Below are 20292 nucleotides of genomic sequence, written 5' to 3' on the forward strand. Positions count from 1 at the left end.
TATGCTTCCGGATGCAAGTTGGGCAATTTTTAATCAAGAATTTAATGAATGTCCTTGAAGGGTTTGAATTTCGCGGTGCAAGATGAATCTAAAGCTTGTTAGGTTGTCTTAAGGTAGTGCATGGACTGTAATGTCACACCTTTCCCCTTTAGTAGTTCAAGGAGAAGAGGTATCAAGTATCCACTATGCCTCTTGGTTTCTTACAGTCCATGTACAGTCTAAGAATCTTACACTTCAGTATATGTTTTGTGGTTTTGAAGTATCTGATATCAGTTTTATAATAGATGATGAAAGAACAGTAACTTCCATTTTGATATTTCTGTATTAATTATAGGTTGATTCGTCACTCCCTCCAATTGAAGATGATTTTAAAGGTGATGAATTTCCCGTAAAAGGTACCACTTTGAAGGAATTGTTAGAGAGAACCGTAAGAGGACAGATCATAATGGACAATTATAAAGTCTCGAAGACTTTAACGTCCTCTCAAAAAAACGATATGGTTGCAATAATAATTGACAATCATTTGTTCCACCGACTCAAAATTACTCCGTCCGAATTTCAGCAATATACAGCAGCAATCAAGCAAATGTTTCCAACTGAAGATGAGGTAAAATATTTATAAATCTTTTTACTTTATTTGAATTTTTAAAGATAATTCTAAATGATGAAAATAGTTTTATTGAGCTAATTTTATAAAGATTAATCAAACTTGGATAAAAAGAATCGGCAGTATATGACACTTTAAAATTTGTTGATCTTAAATCCGGAACATATTCTTCTTATTATATTTTCCTTGTAACGCAAATTTCTACTGAGGGATTGAAATAATTCAAGAAATTTAAGCAATAATTTTTTAAGTTTGAACTTTATTTATTTTATCCGATAAAACGGAAGTAATAGGTTTTTTTATTTATTTAGTCCTTCCTATAACGATAGATAGTCAAATTTCATATCTCAAATGACATACAATAATACCCTATAATTGATTTTTTTTGTGATACCCTGAAATTTCCCACCGCTAATCCCAGCGAACCTATTTTTCCAACATATCTACAAATCAAACAATTGAGAAATGATGTCAAGTTGTTTATCCTTCTCTCACTGCAGACGTCATTACAGCTTAAGCCAAACCGTAAGAGATAGCGACTTGACGAAACCTCATTTTCTAAGTACAGTAGAGTCTCGCTATAGTCCATATTTGGTTCCAGATTTGACACTTGGGTCGCACTATAACCCGTCAAATAATATCTGCAGATATCTTTAAGATTTCTGTAGAGAAAATCTACACCTATACAGAATATCTGCAGATAATTCTGTAGATATTCTTACGAATTTTATTTGGGCTTGGGACAAAATTCGTCAGAATATTTCGGCAGATTTTCTGACGAATCTCTGACGTATTTCTGTAGATATTCTGCCGATTTTCTGTAGATTTTTTCTACATTCCAGACTTTCCAGACAAGATGTGTCAGAAGAGATGGAAAAATTTTTCACTGAAGTTTGCAAAATTCAATAGAGTTATTTTTTGTGATATCACGGTGTTTTTATAAAATAAAGAATTCTGCGACGCCGTGTTACAAGTAGAGAAAAGTGAAGTGAAAACTTTAAGCAGAGTATCGACCTAAATTTCGTGTTTTTGTATCATTCCATGGGCGATTTTTAAAAAATTAGTATTTTTGCTCGCATCTTTTTACTTATTTAAAATGTTTAATCGGTAATGCTTGTTAAGCAGAGCATACCATTTTCTTTATAACTCCTACAGTTTCTACATAAATCAACAATATTTTTGTGAAGTAATGGACACTATGCCGATTTTCTCGGCAGAAATTCTACCGAAAATCTGTAGATTTTCTGCAGAAATTCTGCCGAAAATCTACAGATTTTCTCTGAATACACTGGAATATACCGTTAAAATTCAAAAAACCTCAGAGTGAAATCGGCAGGTAGAATAATGATTTGACGGGAATCCATGCCATTTTTTAAAATTATCAACGACTTTTAGTATTGAAATTGCTCGACGGCTTCCACTTTCTTTGCGTTTGTGGTATTTATCCTCGCTCTCTTCATTATGGATCACAATTATCACAACTACTCAATTAAGTTTGCCAAAAATATTAAAATAATTATGACAACATTGCATGTCGCGTACTAAAAAACATAACCTAACTTAAAATCAGTGTTTTGAAATCAACAGTCGATAAATTGTGGACAATAGAGCGATGGCCTATAGCGAGACTCTACTGTAGTTCTAAGAATCATTAGCATTACTTTCAGTTTTTCCCAGACTATATTTCTTCAACTAAACTGTGCTCTTTGAAATTGCCCGAAAAGTGTCATATGATTTTTTTTCAATTTCGGATTCGTTTGGAAAGATGTCTAAAACAGAGGTGTGCAAGAACCGTTTGAAACCGAACAAACGTCAAATGAAACTCGTGCGTCAATGGTCAAAACGGTACCTGAACAAACTTATTTTGACGTTTATTCGGTTTCAAACGGTTCTTGCACACCTCTGGTCTAAAAGCTGATATTTCATAATCGACACGTATAATATCTAAATAAATTGCTATAAGTGAAACCTTGTTTTATATATTTTCAGAGAGTATATTATTGTCCACGACCAAAGAAATGTAAGGCAAATCCAAAAGGAAAGCTTTATGCTCGATACAAAAATATTTTATCCAAATACAAAGGAAATCTCAGGAATTCCGAAGAGCGAATCCCATCACCCTCATCACCCATCGTTGAATGTGATGATATTTCAGGTGAAAAATATTGTTAATCTTTAATGTAATATACTTTTATTATTATTATTTTTATTATTTCAGAAATAATTATGGAAAGCGTGCAATGGCTTCATCAAAATTCCGAGCCATGGGATGATGTTGTCTGCAAATGGAAGATCACGTCCAGTTGGAGAATTCAGGAATTCAAAAGAGATTCGGACGCATCTCTTGAATCATTTTTGAATAAATGGCCTATATGCAAGAATCCAGAGGGCTTCAATTTGGTGAGAAAATATTTGCTTACTCTGAGTTGGTTTGCATAATCATGAATAGGGTGGAGTAAGTACTTTTGTCATATATTTAAAATATAATAATTTTAAAGTATTTTTAATTAGTACATTTTAATCTAACAAGAATATAAAACTACAATAGCTGAGATTGTACAGAATCTCAGCTAAATTTACGAGGCTATTGAAAGTTACAGTGACAAAACTATTTACTTTACCCTATATTTAGCACATTTCTGTTTTAATCAGAAATATTTAGAATTTAGAATTACTCACAAATTGGCTTTTTAATACCAAACTCATTTGTTGGGTATTAGCTGAGATTCTTAATTAACCAAAATTTCATGACGTCCGATCGCGCTCAAACTTGGCCAAAATGTCTTTCGCCACTTCCTGATCACGAATATATGGGCGGCTAATTTACGTTCCCGGCCGGCCGGCCGCTCTTTGGAGCTTAGTAGCTCCTAAACTAAGAAGTTTCAAAGAAGGAAGTTCAAAAAGTCACCACAGGTGGCGCTGCAATAGAGTCAAAATTTATCAAAAATCAAACTCATTTTTCTCAAAAACGCCAATGTGCAAGTTTGGGGGAAGTGGGGCACCTTTGAAATTGGAATTTTTCTCCTATTTTTGAAGGAAATTGAACCTTATCATGATATGGTCCAGCTCCGCAAACCGACTGAGAAGCTAAATTACATTACGCTGTGGTTCTATTAAAAATAGAAGAAAAATCCCAATTTCAAAGGTACCCCAGTTTAAAAATTTCCCCACTTCCCCCTAAACAAATTTTAGAGTGTTTTAGTCTAGGCTATGAAGTTTACAAAAAGTAGCGTGGGTTCGTTGTGGTTAAAATAAAACCGGGGATATGAGGGTCAAATTTCACGAAATTTAAACCAACTTATCTCCGGTTTTATTTGACCGCTTTTGACGTGTGGGAGCACAAATGAAAGATCTCGCAAAATTCTACAACTTTCTAGAATATTTAAACTTCGTGGGACCAACACCAGAGGCGCCACAGTCGAAAAAACAATTTCAATATCACATAACCTCAATTATCACGACACCTGCTTTATCAATCTTGATGAATATTCGGCAAAATTGTAGAGGACATCTATATCTATATTTCATCCATACATCATTTTACGATCAGACAAAGCCATCTGTCATATTTTGGCGTTTAAGTGTGAAAAAATGGTTTTTTTTCGCATAAGAACGCTCTGGAACCACTCAGATGCCAATTTGACTGCTTCTACTCGACCAAGACACTTAAAATAGGTTTTTAAATGGAAAGTCTCACAAAATACTACAGTTTTTTAATATAGTCGAAGTTCATCAAATGAACACTTGGGGCGCTCTGGTCGGAAAAACGAGTTCATAAACAAACAACCTTGATTATTTCGGTTTCTGATTAATCGATGAGATCAAGTTCTTCGGCAAAATTGTAAAGCACATTCTGGTCTACATTTCACCCATATATCACTTTTCTGTCAGTCCATCCAATTCTTTGAAATTTTGGTTTAAATACAACATTTGTAAAATTTCACGAATTTGATTCAAGATCACTGAATGAAGAAGAAGAATTAAGAATCTCACCTATAATAAGCTGATCTAGGTTTATTAATAGCTTTTTAAAATAAATTAAAATAGCCATTTAAAATCTTTCAGATGATGATAGATTTTGAGACTGAAAACCCAAACGTCGCCGTCGGTGAGAGTACATCCTTTGAAACCAGTTTTACTCGAATTGTCAACAGAGTACTGTTCATAATGACAACTGATATAAAAGATAAACCCAGTAAGCAATTGTTGAAAAAGATATATGATCCTCTTACAACAGAAGGTAATACAACGATAATTTTTTATATTGTTTTATCCTAAAATCCAGTTTCTTTTTGGTTGTTTCAGACTCAATAGATTGTATCCTGGTTCTCCTATTGAACGCTTTGATTCTCCCAGACCGTGAGGATGGCAACAAGAAGCCAACTATAAAAGATGCTCAAAGGGACATGATCCTTCACGTCAAGACCGAAAATCAGGTTTCAGGAGCTGTCGAGGAAGTGAGGAAGCGACATGAGCAGCCAATAATTGTTGTAATTGGCTCAGAAATTACGAACCTCACTAAGTTTCAAGTCCACTTCAAAGAGATTTCATATGAAATCCCAAAATTCGCAACGTGCGTGGAAGTTATTCTCAAAATAAGCCTTTTCTTTCGGATTAAGTACCCCTACAGATGCAAACACGCTTGGGAAATTCTTCAGGGATATTTCATTCGCACTTCAAACGAAGTGCACAATCCAAAAGTCCAAGATATATTGAATAGAATCAATTAAAATATGGATTTTAAGTGTTGCATCTGTCAAAAGATTGTGAAGGGAGAGGCCCTGTTCCTTAATCATTTGAGAAAAACGCACCGTACACCAACCAATTATGACTATAAATGCATGGCAGAAAACTGCCATCAAGTGTTCACGAACTTTTATGTTTTTAGAACACATATTAAAAAGCATAAAAAAGACAACATTTCTCACCAATCCATGACAGAGAGTTCCGAAAATTTTGGCGAAATACTTAACCATTTTGAACAAAACTCTAACGTGAATTTTCCTAACTCTATTCAGCCAATTCAACTTAAGAGCCCACATCTCGAAGCAAGTAGAAGCGACCAAAATTCTCATTTAAAATTTATGTTAGCTTTGCATTCTGCACCTAATTTCACACGAAAAAACGTTCTAAATATTCAAGAGGAAATTGTACAAAATATTGTTCAACCAATAGCACACGATTTGAAATATTTTATGTCATACATAAATATGGAAAAACAAGCAGAGTTTCAAGAATATATTGACAAAGTTGAGGGAACATTTGCAAATATTAATACTGAACACAAACTTTTAAAAACCCTTGAGAAAATGTCTTTTTATAAAGAACCTAAAAAGTTTCAAGTCCTGTTCGATGAAAGTGGTTCCAATGAAAGTATCGACATGATTCAAGGTTGCCTTCATGATATAAATTTTCAATTAAAAAGATATTTTGAATCTGGGAATAATCTTGAACTCACTTTAAGTAATGTAGAAGAATTGTTAAAATCTAATAATCATAGTCATTTCATAAATTCAAATTATTGGAAAAGGGTAATGAATGCTTATGCCAATAAGATAGTTTTCCCGATATTTCTTTACACAGATGGATTTGAAGTAAATAACAACCAGGGTCCTCACAGTGAATCTATTTATGGGATATACTATAGTATTCCAGTTATACCAAATCACTTACTATCATCACTTAAATCAATTTTTGTAGCCGGTTTTTTCAAAGCTAAAGATATTACGAAATTTGGTGCGAATGTTTGTCTTCGAGATCTTGTAAGAGAATTAATAAAACTTGAATCGGAAGGAGTTGAAGTTGAAACCAAAAATGGAAAAATGAGAATTTATTTTGCACTTGGGCAAATAGTTGGTGACAATCTTGCCATAAAAGAAATTCTTGGATTTTCAAAATCTTTTAATGCTCATCTTTTTTGCAGATTTTGTCTTATGACCAAAGACACCTCACAAAAAGCAATAGTTGTTGATACACGAGAAATAAGAAACCGGGAAAATTATCAAGAATGTCTTAAAATGAGTAGTGCAGAATCAGGCTTAAAAGTAAATTCAATTTTTAACAATTTGAGTCACTATCATGTCACAGATAATATGTCGTCAGATATAATGCATGACCTCTATCTCGGGGTCTGTAAATATGATCTGGGACATATCCTACGATATTTCATTTATGAAAAACGTTATTTTACCATAAATCAATTAAATGATCGTAAACAGAATTTCCCTTATGGTAAGCATTTTTCAAATAATAAAAGTCCTGATATTAAAAAAGATCATATTTTAACGAATAAATTCAAAATGAATGCCGCAGAAATGAAAACATTTATGAATTTTATTTTATTCATGATAGGAGATTTTGTTAAAATGTCTGATCCTGTCTATAAATTTCTAATCGTTTTGGTATAGAAATTCTCGATATTGTTATTCTCAATGAATTTTCTGACTTAATACTTGAGCGGCTTGAAAATTTAATTCAATTGCACAACAAACAATATGTAAAACTTTTTAAAGATTCTCTGAAACCAAAACACCACAACCTCATCCATTATGTCGAAATGATAAGAAATTCTGGACCTCTAAGACACTTGTGGTGTTTTCGTTTCGAAAGTAGGCATCTTGACTTGAAAAAATATTCCCAGAATGTTACTTCTCGTATTAATATTTGCTACACACTTTCTGTCAAAACCGGATTAATGTTTTCCAAAGCATTAATTAACAATGAATTCTTTACTGATGAAATGACATATAAAGTAAATGAGGAAATTAGTCCATCCAATTTGGTCTATTACAATGTTTTGCCTGATGAGCTTAAACTTTTAAATAAAATTAATTTAATTCAAGAATTGAATTACAAAAACTTCAAATATTCTAAAAATGAATTCATTGCAGAAGACAATACATTGTTTAAAATATACGACATAATAGTCGAGAAAAAAGAGGCGTATTTAGTAGTAGCTAAAGTAAAAACGACATTTGTAAAAAAATTTTTGTCATACAAAATTCTTGAGGAATCAGAAGATTTTAATGTGATTAGACCGAAGAAACTACTGGCTGTAACCCCTATAATTAAAAATAACCTAACATATGTTAGAATAAATGAATTTTGAAACCAATGAAAAAAATTTGTTTTTGATTTTAAAAAAATCTTAATATTATGACTAATAAAGCTTAATTTTATTCTGCATAATGAATTATTTTTATTCTAAAAAAGACTTATTTCTATTCTTATTTATTCTTGAAATCAGTCGAAATTAATCTTAAAATTAATCTTCTACAGTCTTAAATTTAATCTGCCAGCTTCTAAAAAAAAAAGATTTAAAATTATTCGAAAAAAATCTTATTTTCAGTTCCGACTTGATTTTAATCTTTTTAGGACTAATATTAAGAATAAAAAAATCTTAATATTTTTTAAGCCCTAAAAAGACTTGAAATTATGAAGAAAAGATTAAATTTTAATCTTTTTTTTCTCTCAGTGTACGTTAAACAGTTTCTCGGTCTTAGGCTGTAAGTGTGTCTAGGGCATTAGGGTTTATAAGTTCCACAAAATGCAATAATTCTTCGACATAGTAAAAGTTCCTCGCATGGACACTATGAGCGCTCATTGTTGAAAAAATCAAATTTTAAAATGAACAATAAAGGATTATCCAGATGTACAAAATATTTGTTGTGAGAGTGTTGACAGACTTTCTGTTCGCTTTGTATTCTCCCAAAATATTTTCCGTATTTCACATACTAGAAAAGGTGAGAGCTTAAATTTCTTTCACTGAAAAAAGTTAAACGCTGTTGAGCTTTGGTGGTAGATACATTTTTATGACATAAATTGCATTTCACGCTCGAAGCGATCGATACGAGAATTAAATTTTGGTGGAAATGGCTTTCAGTTTCTTTCTGTTACAGTTTTTTTTCATTTTTTCTGTATTATCTTTTCTTTTTTCAAAAGTAAAATAAAAACATTAAATACGTTTATATCAGGAACTATTAAAACAATTGTGTGAATATGTCTAAAACCTCTGCTCTGAATACCGCAATATAGTAACACAGAAACATTTTTAGCGAAAATAGCAAGACAACTTCAAAAAGTCCCGCAAAGGAAAAGGCAAGAAAATAGAAATAGAAATTCATTGATAGGATTTGTAGAAAATCATCATATTATTTTACTATGAATGCTCTTGACTTGACAATTTGTGTGATTTCCAGTCTTCCCAGTACTTTTTGAGAGCCTGCCTGAGATTTTCTCCCAAGTTAAATAATATGTCCTAGACTTGGTATCTCAGTTATAAAGCGAAGGGATTATATGTAGAGATTCCAAGAACGATGAACATAAGTATCAACCAACTTAACATCATTTTGATAATGCGAAATCTTATCCATGTGTCGGATTCGGATTCTTATAGAGTGTCCAATCAAGTTCAAGTTATATAGCAGGATCAACTTTTAAAACATCCAGAAATTGATGTCTTGTAAACGAAAAAGCGTTGAGTCAATAGGGAACACAGAAATTTTGAAGACCAAAAATTATCTCTATTCATTATTGAAAAGTTGCAGAGTCTTAGTTTTAGTGAATTAGCTCCTCTACACATATTAAATCACATATTGAAATTATTGTCCTTCTTATTGAGTAAGTTCAAAAATAAATATCATATAAAATTAGTAAATTAACATTAAGTTTTATTGTGAAGGGCAATTTTATAAAGAAGCTCGATTTGCTATAAAGAACTACCATTTTTTTCCAATATTTTGACAGGTCTAAAATATTTTGTACATGTGGATGATGCTTAATGCTTGCGTTTTTCTGAGGAACATTCAGGGTTATGTCAAGTCAGTCAATGAAGAAATCTGTTCCTTTTCTTCTTAAACGTATTTTTCTTCTATTTTGCGGTCATTGTTTTCTCTTTGCTTATATGAAACAGTGAAAAAATCTCAAGTGTCTCAAATTGTAAATGGTTCCAAATTACCTCATTTTACCCTAATTCGAAATATTTTCGAAGATACAGGAACCAAAGCAAAGAGCGCCGATTTAACATCCAAAGCTTTGAAGAGCGTTCTCATTTTGACAAATCCTTCAAATAAGAAAATGTTTATGTATCAAAATAAATAAATAAAAGGTTTATTCTCTTCATTATTAAATTCCCTTGAACCTAAATAGTATTTGAATAAAAAAATTAATATCATTTACGGCGTATTAAAGTCAATATTTCATCTCAAAATATACTATGTTTAAAAAAAAAACCAAAATTCCAATATCACAATTTTATCCGGTTTTGGTTTAACTATGAAAAACACTTATGAAAATTAAAAATATTTTTATATTTTTTTTTCTCAGACAAGAAATACGAGCTGTACATTTCACGCTAATTCGGGAGTGCTGCGACAAAGCGCTCTAGTAAACCGCTTTAATCCATAATTTTGTAATTTTTTTTAAAACAAAATAATTTAAGTAACTTGAGCTATGTATAAAAACTTGCCGAATATTATATGAAGCTTGGTCTTTTCGTTCCCCTTCAAAAATCGTAAAAAAAAACACACTAAGTTTTGGCTGTTTTGGCCTTTTAATTCAGGCTTTCCCCTTAATAGAGCATTCTCTAATGTACATTTCACCAGTAATTATCCATCTCTCTGGAAGTTCATCTGAATCCTAGATATTCTGGTTTAAACACAAAATTTCCGTTAATTTATAAATTTCCTTCAAATGAGGGGAATGTAGGCATGGTTCGCACAGAGTGAAAATTCCAGTGGAGAACTAGCGTCCAAATTGCAAAAATCCGCGGAATTTGACGCAAAAATTCCACTAAGTTTCCCACGGAATTTGAAGCCGGAAATTCCATTGGAATCATAGCTCTCCATGGAATTTAAAGTACGATTTACTGGAATTCCAGCGCTGAATTCCGCGGAGTTCCGCGGAACATTTATATGAAAACTCACACGTGAAACGTCCGCGAAATAAGCTGGAGAAATCGTATGGAAATTTCCAGTATCTTTCCATAGGGTTTTCCATGATTTTTCCACTTTTTTCTCGAATGTCAAACAAATAAAATGGTGTTGTGACAACGTGGATAATTTATTTCCAAACCCCATAGCAAACATTTTTAGTGACTTATCCTACGATATTTATAGTATAATTAATTATGCGACACCGCGTTTCGTGTAGATAATATGAAGTGATTACATTAAATAGGTCGCCAACCTAAAATAATACTGTTTTTATGTCATTTAATATATATTTTAGGAAAAATTATTTTTTTATAAAATATTTTTTATTGCATAGTGTTAATTCGTAATTGCTAGTTTAGTAAAACATATTATAATCCTCGTAATCTTTGCTATTTTTTTTAATATTCTGAAGTAAAAGCATAAGATGCATGTGACAGCTTCATTTTTTCTCCATTTTATTTAGGTAGAAAAATCCAGTACAAATCCATGAAATTTTACTTGGAACCTATTATGGAAAATTCCTATGGAATTTTTCATGGAAAAATACTGGAAAATTCCGAGGAATTTTTCGCTTGTTATTCCTTTTCCACTTTCTTTTGCTATTGGATCTTTACAAAGAGAAAATTCGCATCGTTTAAAGGTCCACTGTCTACGAATCATGCTTACATTCCCCTACTGGCTTTTCGTTCACCAACTTTATGTCTAAATCGAATTTGTAACTGATAATAAGCTGATCTAGGCTTATCAGGATTTGGAGAACCAAAACCACCAAAACAGAAATTTTCAATTTTATTTTTTTTATCCCATGCGTTTGGAGATTTAAATTTAGTATTGAAAAAATATCGATCACTGACTGAAATAGTTCAAATACGCAGGAAATCTTCTCTATCACGTAATCTAATACTTTTCCTAGACTTTAGGAAACAGGAAATAAAAAATAAAACAGCATGAGAAGTTGAAAATTGTTGACTATAGTTTTATATTGTTTCAGATATCAGAAAAAGCGTCAGGGTGCAGCGGCTGGTCTTTCTGGGCTGAAACTCTTGGCTGTAACTTTGAAGCAGCTGAAAGAACGTTACCAACTTCTTCTACTGCCAATCACAGCTTTTATTGGTGCCGAACAAGCTTTTGTTGCTGTAGATTTTACAGCTTCTTTCATAGCCTGTGGCTGGGGTATTTCCCGCATTGGGTAGGTTTAATAGCAACCCTCTTTAGTACGTTTAAATTTATCTGTTACGACTTTTCAGTTATGCGATGATTTGCTTCGGAGTGGCAAATGCCGTGGGATCAGCTGTAGCTGGAGCTCTGACAAAAATTACCGGACGCCTTCCAGTTCTCCTGGGAAATCTCATTTTGCACTCCTGTCTCATTTTCTGGATGCAATTCTGGCATCCGGTGGCATCTGATGGACTCGTTTATTGTACCATGGCAGCTCTGTGGGGATTGGCGGATGGCGTGTGGTTAGTTCAAATCAATGGTTAGTAACTGTGAAGTTTATTTACGATATTTTCTGCTTTTGATACAACTTCTTCAATGTGGGAGGGATGTCTTCTGTTATAGTGGGGGGAATTCTCCTCTGAACGAATTGGAAATTTGACGGGGAAATTGGGGTGGGAGTTCTCAGAACTGGAAAGTAAATCCTTCCAGGCTTCCAGTAAATTCGATGTTTCCCCTCAAAGCGGGGCAGGGTTATTGTCATAACTGCATGAAAGGGGTTATTGCCTTGCTTAGGAACAGTTGATATTCACACCAAATTCCCCACTTTTTGTGTCTCAGCTCTCAGTGGAATTCTATTCCCGGGCAAAGAAGAAGCAGCTTTTAGCAATTTTAGACTGTGGGAAGCAACTGGTTCAGTCGTGACATACTCCCTCAGCCCATACCTCTGTTCTCACACAAAATTATACCTTCTCTTTGCACTAATGCTCATTGGAATGGCGGTAAGTGCATAAAAATTCTATTTATTCGCTGAATTTGTAACTCTTTGATATCTCATAGGGCTACTCAACAATCGAGATGATGGAAAAAAAGCAAAAGAACAATCCACCAAATGAGAAATCCTTCGAATTGGTCACGGGGAATGACGAAATGGAGAAAAATGGAATATAATTGTCTCAATAATCCCTCCCAAATGTCAAATTGTATGAAAAAAAAACACATTATATGAAAAAAAAGATAATAAAATTGATTAAAAAGCTTGACCCCGACGTGATTTGAACACGCAACCTTCTGATCTGGAGTCAGACGCGCTACCGTTGCGCCACGGAGTCACATTGGTGCCTTCGCTCAGCACAAACACTTTCCGCAGTACCCATGAAAATAGGAACAATTGATTTTAGAGTCTATTTATAGCAATATACCATTTTTTCACATCAACACATACAATTCAAAATTAATTTATTCGAATGCCATATAAATTTGATAGAAAAATCAAAATAAAAAAAGTTTAGCAGAGCGTAGTTTCGATCTACGGACCTCTGGGTTATGGGCCCAGCACGCTTCCACTGCGCCACTCTGCTTCTTGTCACATCCCTGATTCGATGTTCTTCACTTTTTATGCCATGAATAATAGTCTTAAAAAAGTCTTTTAACTGTATTTTCTTCTAATGATCTGATGCTTGAGTGATTAAATACCTTATTGAGAAAGACATGATTCACTCAGAACCTCGTTGTTATCAGTAAAACCCTAATACAAGGCAAATGTGTGGCTTTCAGATTTCATTGTCAGCATTGTCAGCCTGATTGTAAAGTACACTTCTAGAAATTAATATGCAATTTGTACACTGTTATGCTCTACAAAATACTTGAGAAAAAATTTAAAAAATCACCAATATTAAATAATAATTTTAAATACAATTTCATTTGCTATTTAATATATTCATCATACTATTAACGTGTAGAAAGTAGGGTAATTAGGGTAATTATAACCCTTTCTGTGGGTCACGAAAACTAAAAACTTCGGCAGCATATGAAATTCATTTTGTTATAAATAATTATATCACTTCACTTTAAATTATAAACATGGAAACTTTTATATTTTTACTTTAAAAAATAGGTTTTTTCTGCTAAAGTATGTATGGTATACAAAGTGTTGAGTTATTGATAAACTGCAATTCCAAAAATCTAACTCGGATTATACCACTTTGCTCTTGTAAGATCGGAGGAACAGCTCTTTAACTAGGAACCCCTATTGACACTTTTGTCAAAATGAAGAAATTTATTTAATGTATCTAGTAAAATGCAAGTAATATGATGCTTTTTCAGTAATCTATAAAAAGAAATGTTCAAATTTCATATCCTAAACCGGTTCTAAAAGTGTCAATAAATATGGCATGATAAATTCTTACAGTATCAATAGGTGTTCTTTTCACCCTAATTCAAAATACTCAATGCCAAATATTGAGGTATTCCCGTGAATTCTTAGATTTTAAAATATGAGTTATTCTTTGATTGTGGAAACTTCGTATTCTAGGATAATTCGTATTTTACCATTTCGTATTTTACATTTCGTCTTTGGGGATCTCAGTGGCGCAATAAGCAAAACCGTCAGTCTTGGGTGGATGAGATCTCCGACTCGACTCTAACAGTTGTAAGTTCGAGTCCCGCCCGGTGCAAACAACTGAATGTTTAGAAAAAGATATTTTCACTAAATATAAAATGATAAAATGTAATAAAATGCATCGCATCTGCCCAACAACTCCGGGAGCATGGAAGAAGCATCCACAATGCAGGAAAGTTGCTCCTGAGCGAGTTTACAAACGGACTAGCAGATTCTTCTAACATGGGAAAGAACAACAGTAAACATGATTACATTGTAACAAATATTCCGATACGATTAATAATTTTGTCTTTCATGCATTTTGTACAGAAATTGAACAGATGGTACTGATAACTTCCCAAAGCACAAAAAATTTCCATTTATTTTTGTAGATCGCGGAATTTTTTTGCGGATTTTCGCGGACTGCGGAATTTCTCACGGATTATCGCGGACCGCGGAAATTTTCGATGCTTTTCGTGGACCGCAGTATTTCTCGCGGATTTTTGAGGATCGTGGAATCTTTCGCGGATTTTCGCGCACCGTAAAATTTCTCGAGGATTTTCGCAGACCGCGGAATTTTTCGCAAACTTTCACAGATCACGGAATTTTTCGCGGCTTTTCGCAGACCGCGGAATTTTTCGCGAGCCGGGGAATTTCACGATCCGCAGAATTTGCCGTGGGTTTCGCAGACCGCGGAACTTTTCGTAGACTGCGGAAATTTTCGCAGATTTATTAGGATCTGAGATATTAGGGGAGACTGGGGCAAAAAGTCACAAAACGGATATTTTATTTTTTTTTACAAGCTACCCTAGCTCCCTAGAAATTTCTAATTAGTGCAGTTTTATAGGAAATTTACTGCTCTACAACTTTGTGATAGTCATTTTCCTCTATTGTGTAAGGAAATACATTTATCGAGCTGTTTTCTAAAAGTTAATTTTGTGACCATTCTCAAAAATGCTGGGGCAAATAGTACCAGGTATGGGATATTATCATATTTTGATTTGCTTTATTACGGGCTTTCGAAAATTTAAAAAAAATAGCTAGGTGACATATTTTTATAGAAAATTAATTTATTCCTCTACACCTTTTTAAAACACAGTTTTCTCTATCTGAACGAGAAAAGTGCTTTTCAAGCTATTTTAGAAAAAAAAACACACAAGAGACTGCTAATCGTTTGACCAATGAAAACAAAAAGCGGCTACATATGAAAATGACGTTTCTTCTCGCCGTGAGACATCAGAAATTGCTTCGGTCTTTGTTACTTTTTGCTCCATACCTTTTGTTACTTTTACCCCAAGTGGCCATTTTTAATAAAAGGATTTCTGGAGAAAAAATCTTTGTAAAATTCTAAAATAGATAGTGGTTTTGTATTCAAAGAGTCCAAATCATTTAGGAAATATTTTCCAGTGCATCAATTTCGGAAAATAAGTGGATCAAAATTGATATCTGCTGTAAGGAAAACATTTTAAAAATAGGGCTAAAAATTTCAATATTTTTTATTTTCTGAAATGTCTGAAATCCTTCTTCGAATTCTAAGAAACTTACGACTTTGAAGAAGGTCTATGGAGGCCATCTATGGAAAAAAATTTAAGCCGCTATGTCTTTTATCTTGGAAGATATATTAAATTTTCAAATTTTCAATTTGTGACTTTTTGCCCCAGTCTTCCCTAGGCATTACCAAGGGGGAGATATTAGGGTCGGAAGTGGTGTACGTACAGCTAAAAAAGAAGTGCTTGGAAGTGGGAGTGCCCGAAAATAAAATTTTCTCTGCCTAATTCCGCATTTTGCAGACTATACGTTACTTTTAGCTCAGATATTAAATTCGAGTGGCCGAAAAAGTTTGTTAACATTTTACAAGTTCGATTATGAAAATAAAACGGAGTAAATAATGCTAAAATTTATTAAAGATTAATTTGTGTTGTAATTTCTCGGTAGAAATATTCATTTGAAGGTTATAAATTTATTCACAATATTCATGATTTATGAAAAATGTGTCTTCTTCATTACAATATAATTTTCCTTAATTTTTACAGGAGTTTCAAATTTATGCAGTTGCCCGGAAATAATGATTTAGCTGTTGCAGTTGACTTTGAATCATTTTGATATTTTTTAAGTTATCGTAAATGTAATGTATATTAAATGATTGCATAAGTTCGTGGGACTTTTTTGCGAATGTCATTACTTAACCCTTTAACTCTTCCGCGTCATTAGGGTCATATATGACCCGGGGAAAAAACAATTTTTTTTGAGTGTTTATGTTAATTGAAATCTATCGATTTGTGCACGACATCATAATAGAAGGATGTAAGATTCTTGGCTAATTTTCTCAAGACTCCAGATATTCAGGAAAAGAAAATATTCAAGATCAAAAATCCCTAATTTCGAACTTTGTGAAATGACTTTTCTTTTACAAAATTTTTTATATTAATTTATTTTTTTCAGCAAAAAGTTCTTTAGAAACACAAAATAGAATATCCAAAGATTGTATATTGCATATTTTGATATAATAAACTACTCTCAATTTTCCAGAAAAACGTGTAGAATTTTCCGGGTCATATATGACCCTATGGTCCCCAAGGGTAACAGTGTTTTCGTCCCAAACCTATAGCGCAATGTAGTTGGGGCATTGTTTTTCTTTGTGAAATGCAGGTGGGACATCTTGCTCCTGGACATTTCATCTTATATCTGATGAATTATAACATATTTTGCAATATTTTAGAGTATTCTGCAAGCGTCTCATATTGTGCAATTGTATTGTGTGTGAATAAATATGTGGATAAGTTTATTTTTGCCAAATACCAATCAAAATATTGTGACAGTGACAGTTCAAGGGATTTCCAGGACGATTCCTTGAACACCAGGAGTACAGTGTTCATCAAAGCAATCCAGTTTGCCATGGTTTTGGGCAAATTAATAAGTTCAAGCAAAAAAACTCTTAGAAAGCCCGTGATATAGATTTTGAAAATGGTATGTACACTTCCCTTGAGGACAACAGGGTCATATATGACCCGGGGTTTTTCCGAGTTTTCACGCAATGGAAAATTTTTTTCCTCTGAACTATTATATTTGATCATAAAGCATTAGGAAAAACTCAATTTTACATGAATTCATCTGCTGAATAAAAGTGGGACGCGAAAGAGTTAAGGACGATTGGGTCACCCGTGACTCATAGAGAAAATAATTTTTCCTGACTACCTGAAGTTATTTCTTTCTAATGTTTGTACATAATCACGAAGTAGAAAGATGTAGGAATCTGTGATATTTTTTGCAAATCTCCAGCTATTTGCTATATAAAAAATATTTGAGCTCAAAAATAATGAATTTTCAAATTTTCACGTTGATACTTGAATTTTAATTTTTTTAATATTTCTATTTTTTTTTAAGCAAAAACCTCTTGGGACTAGAAATTATAATAACTATACATAGTATTTCTCAACAAAGTAAAAATTATAGTTTATTGGTACTTTCAAGAAAGCTTCGTAATTTTCATGGGTCATATATGACCCAATCGTCCTTAAAGGTAAAATCCACTGAATTTCTCTAGTGGATTTTCGAAGATTTCAGGTTAGACTGTTTCATGTTTTTGTGTATGTGTGCGCATAATAGTTAATTATTCGTGTAATATTTTGTGATATATCAATTAGCTGAGATTTCCCAGTGCAATACTGACTGAAGAAGGTAATATTTTGATAATTTATAAGATACTTTTGCGTATATGTTGTAAATTCATAACTTTTTACTCTTGTAGATGACTTCAAAAATGTAAAAAAAATGTCATGATCAATGAACCCGTAATCATCCACATATTATACCCGGAAGATAGCGATGATGCCGACAATCTTGTCCTGAACGAAAGCGACATAATATATTTGGAACAAGACATGGATAAAGTGGACTTTGAAGTCTTCATCGAGAACGCATCAACTCCGGAAGAACTCCCGGATCCACAGCAATGTGCAACTGTACGTCTTAAATTCCCAGAGACAAGCAACATTGCACCTACCCATTACCATCAAACATGTTTCGAGGAAAACTGAGGTGCACATGGTGCTATCAGAAAAAAAGGATTATATTATAAGACCAATTATATTTGTGAGGCATGTGACATTTATCTCTGTGTTACCTTACCAGTATGCGAAATTTGTTTCGATGAATATAATAAAAAGACAGTGATAAGCCTAGATCAGCTTATAGAGGTGTGATTCCTTCGTTGCAAATTCGGATTGTGGCAAACTTGAACGATATTTATTCACAAATAATGCAAATTTCGTTAAAATTGTATGTAACTTATTATCATTATTAATGAGGAAAATTGGATGAGAAATGCATAAAAGTGTCTGAATATCTTTAAAGTCGATTATCTCGGAAACTATGAGAGATAGAGGCCTCAACTTTACATTCATTGAGAACCTTTGTCAGCGACCCGAGAAAATCGCCCCCGCGAAAATTCGCGAAAAATTACGCGACCCGCGAAAATCCGCGAAAAAAATTCGCGCCTCGTGAAGATCCGCGAAAGACATCGCGGATCGTGAATTATATATGCCATCTTACAAATCTTCGAATATAGAGAGAGAAAGGGAGAGTGAGACAGTGCTATATATATATGGGGAAAGCTTGTTCGACGCCGCTTCTCCCGCTTTTTTTCCCGCCTGACGCTAATAGCAAATTTTCCTAAAATTGAAATCTTCAAAATGAAATACAAAATGAAATAATAAATTTTCTGGGCTACAAGATATACATAAAAAAATCAAAATTGCATAATAGGATTTCGAGATAAACAACAAAACGTGATTTTTATCAGGTTTAGAACCGGTTTTTCAAAAAACTAATAGGACAGAAATCGTCGTACGCACGCGTAGATATATTTTAAAAAAAAAATTATGAAGATATCTTTATCCAATCCAGAGATATTGCGTACTACGGACGGCCGGACGGCAGCCGGACCCGAAATTGCCGGCTTATGATTTTCAGCATCAGGGATGCTCAAAACATATACCCTGTGAATTTCAGCTCAATCGGAGCACTTTTAGAAAATCCGAGGATTACAATAGGTGTGATTAGAAGGAATCACACCTAATTAAAAATGAAGTAAATAATACTCCCTCCGTTCCGAAATAAGTCGTACGTTTGGGAAAAATTCTTGTTCCGAAATAAGTCATACATTTGGGAAAAATTAGGATTAAGGGGAAGTTTGTTGGTAAATGTTTTGTGTATCAACAATTATCTCTTGTAAAGAACTATTGCTAATGTCCAGAACTAAAATTGGGGTCCAGTCTTGATGGTATGTTGAGGAACGAATGTCTTAAAAGTGTCTTTTTTTGGCGTTTTACTTTCAATCTAAAATAGGTGCAAAATGGTGAGAGATACAGACTTGGGACCTTCGGGGGACCCCCCATAAGTTGACCCTGGGACCATTAATATAATATGTTCTTTATTTTGCCCCCACTCCTTCCCTTCCCCTCCAAAATTATGTTTTTTGGGATTGCTCGAAAATACGTCGTGCGATTTTTTTTCTTCAATTCTGGATATGTTTTAGAGAAACATATAAATTGTCCCAGGGTCAACTTATGGGGGATCCCCTGAAGGTCCCAAGTCACTATCTCTCACCATTTTGCATCCAGATATTCGAACACATAAAAAAGGATGTTCTTTTTATTGCTCATTCTGCAAAATTTGAGACATAAAAAATGTCATGCCGGTAATAACTGTTGAGTTCTATTTGTGCACACTAAAAATTTAGAACAAATTCTAGCCTGTAATGTTAATCACAGTCCATCTTGTAGTAATTAACTATCTACCGGAGCTCTTTGAAAAAAACGCGAAAAATGGACAACTTCAACATATCGAATCCTCAACTTACCATCGTGATAGGATCCCCATATTATACCTGAACAAGGAGGATAGTTCATACATAATATATTTACAAATAACATAAACATTCTCTGAAACCATTCCTTAATCCCTAATTTTTCCCCAAACGTACGACTTATTTCGGAACGGAGGGAGTACATTTTTTCATAAAAATTATTGTTTTTGCGTACCAGTCTTCAAGAGTCTTTGAGACCAAAAATTGAATGAGATTTTTTAAAATTAATTTTTGATCGTTTTAATTTTTACTCGTACTCTAAATATTTTTTTTGATTATTACAAATATATTCAAGTTATTTATTCTTCAAAAATAACAAAGCAAACAAGTAAACTAGTCGTCTGGAAAGTTT

At 33.3% G+C, this 20292-nt stretch overlaps 2 protein-coding genes and 2 non-coding genes across 5 annotated transcripts in view; 2 read left to right on the forward strand and 2 right to left on the reverse strand.

Moving 5' to 3' along the window:
• Window positions 1–12737, forward strand: part of LOC129804105 (UNC93-like protein) — a 97444-nt gene extending 84707 nt beyond the window's left edge. For both annotated transcript variants that reach the window (XM_055851177.1, XM_055851178.1), the window contains exons 5-8: window positions 11531–11728; window positions 11787–12016; window positions 12316–12476; window positions 12535–12737. In XM_055851177.1, the coding sequence (XP_055707152.1) occupies window positions 11531–11728; window positions 11787–12016; window positions 12316–12476; window positions 12535–12645 (700 nt within the window). In that variant the 3' untranslated portion in view covers window positions 12646–12737. The remainder of the gene's footprint in view (window positions 1–11530; window positions 11729–11786; window positions 12017–12315; window positions 12477–12534) is intronic.
• LOC129804099 (uncharacterized) lies at window positions 483–7730 on the forward strand. Its single transcript, XM_055851170.1, has 5 exons — window positions 483–607; window positions 2597–2762; window positions 2826–3007; window positions 4673–4847; window positions 4913–7730. Exons 1-5 carry the CDS (start codon window positions 497–499, stop codon window positions 5335–5337), a joined length of 1059 nt encoding a protein of 352 aa, XP_055707145.1. The 5' UTR covers window positions 483–496; the 3' UTR covers window positions 5338–7730.
• On the reverse strand, window positions 12735–12806 carry Trnaw-cca (transfer RNA tryptophan (anticodon CCA)). Its single transcript has one exon. It is a non-coding gene; the product is annotated as a tRNA-Trp (tRNA).
• Window positions 12807–12983: 177 nt separating this feature from the next.
• On the reverse strand, window positions 12984–13055 carry Trnam-cau (transfer RNA methionine (anticodon CAU)). The gene has a single exon. It is a non-coding gene; the product is annotated as a tRNA-Met (tRNA).
• Between the last annotated feature and the right edge of the window lie 7237 nt (window positions 13056–20292).

Source organism: Phlebotomus papatasi, chromosome 2, assembly GCF_024763615.1.
Source record: "Phlebotomus papatasi isolate M1 chromosome 2, Ppap_2.1, whole genome shotgun sequence".
In the NCBI taxonomy this organism is placed as follows: Eukaryota; Metazoa; Arthropoda; class Insecta; order Diptera; family Psychodidae; genus Phlebotomus; species Phlebotomus papatasi.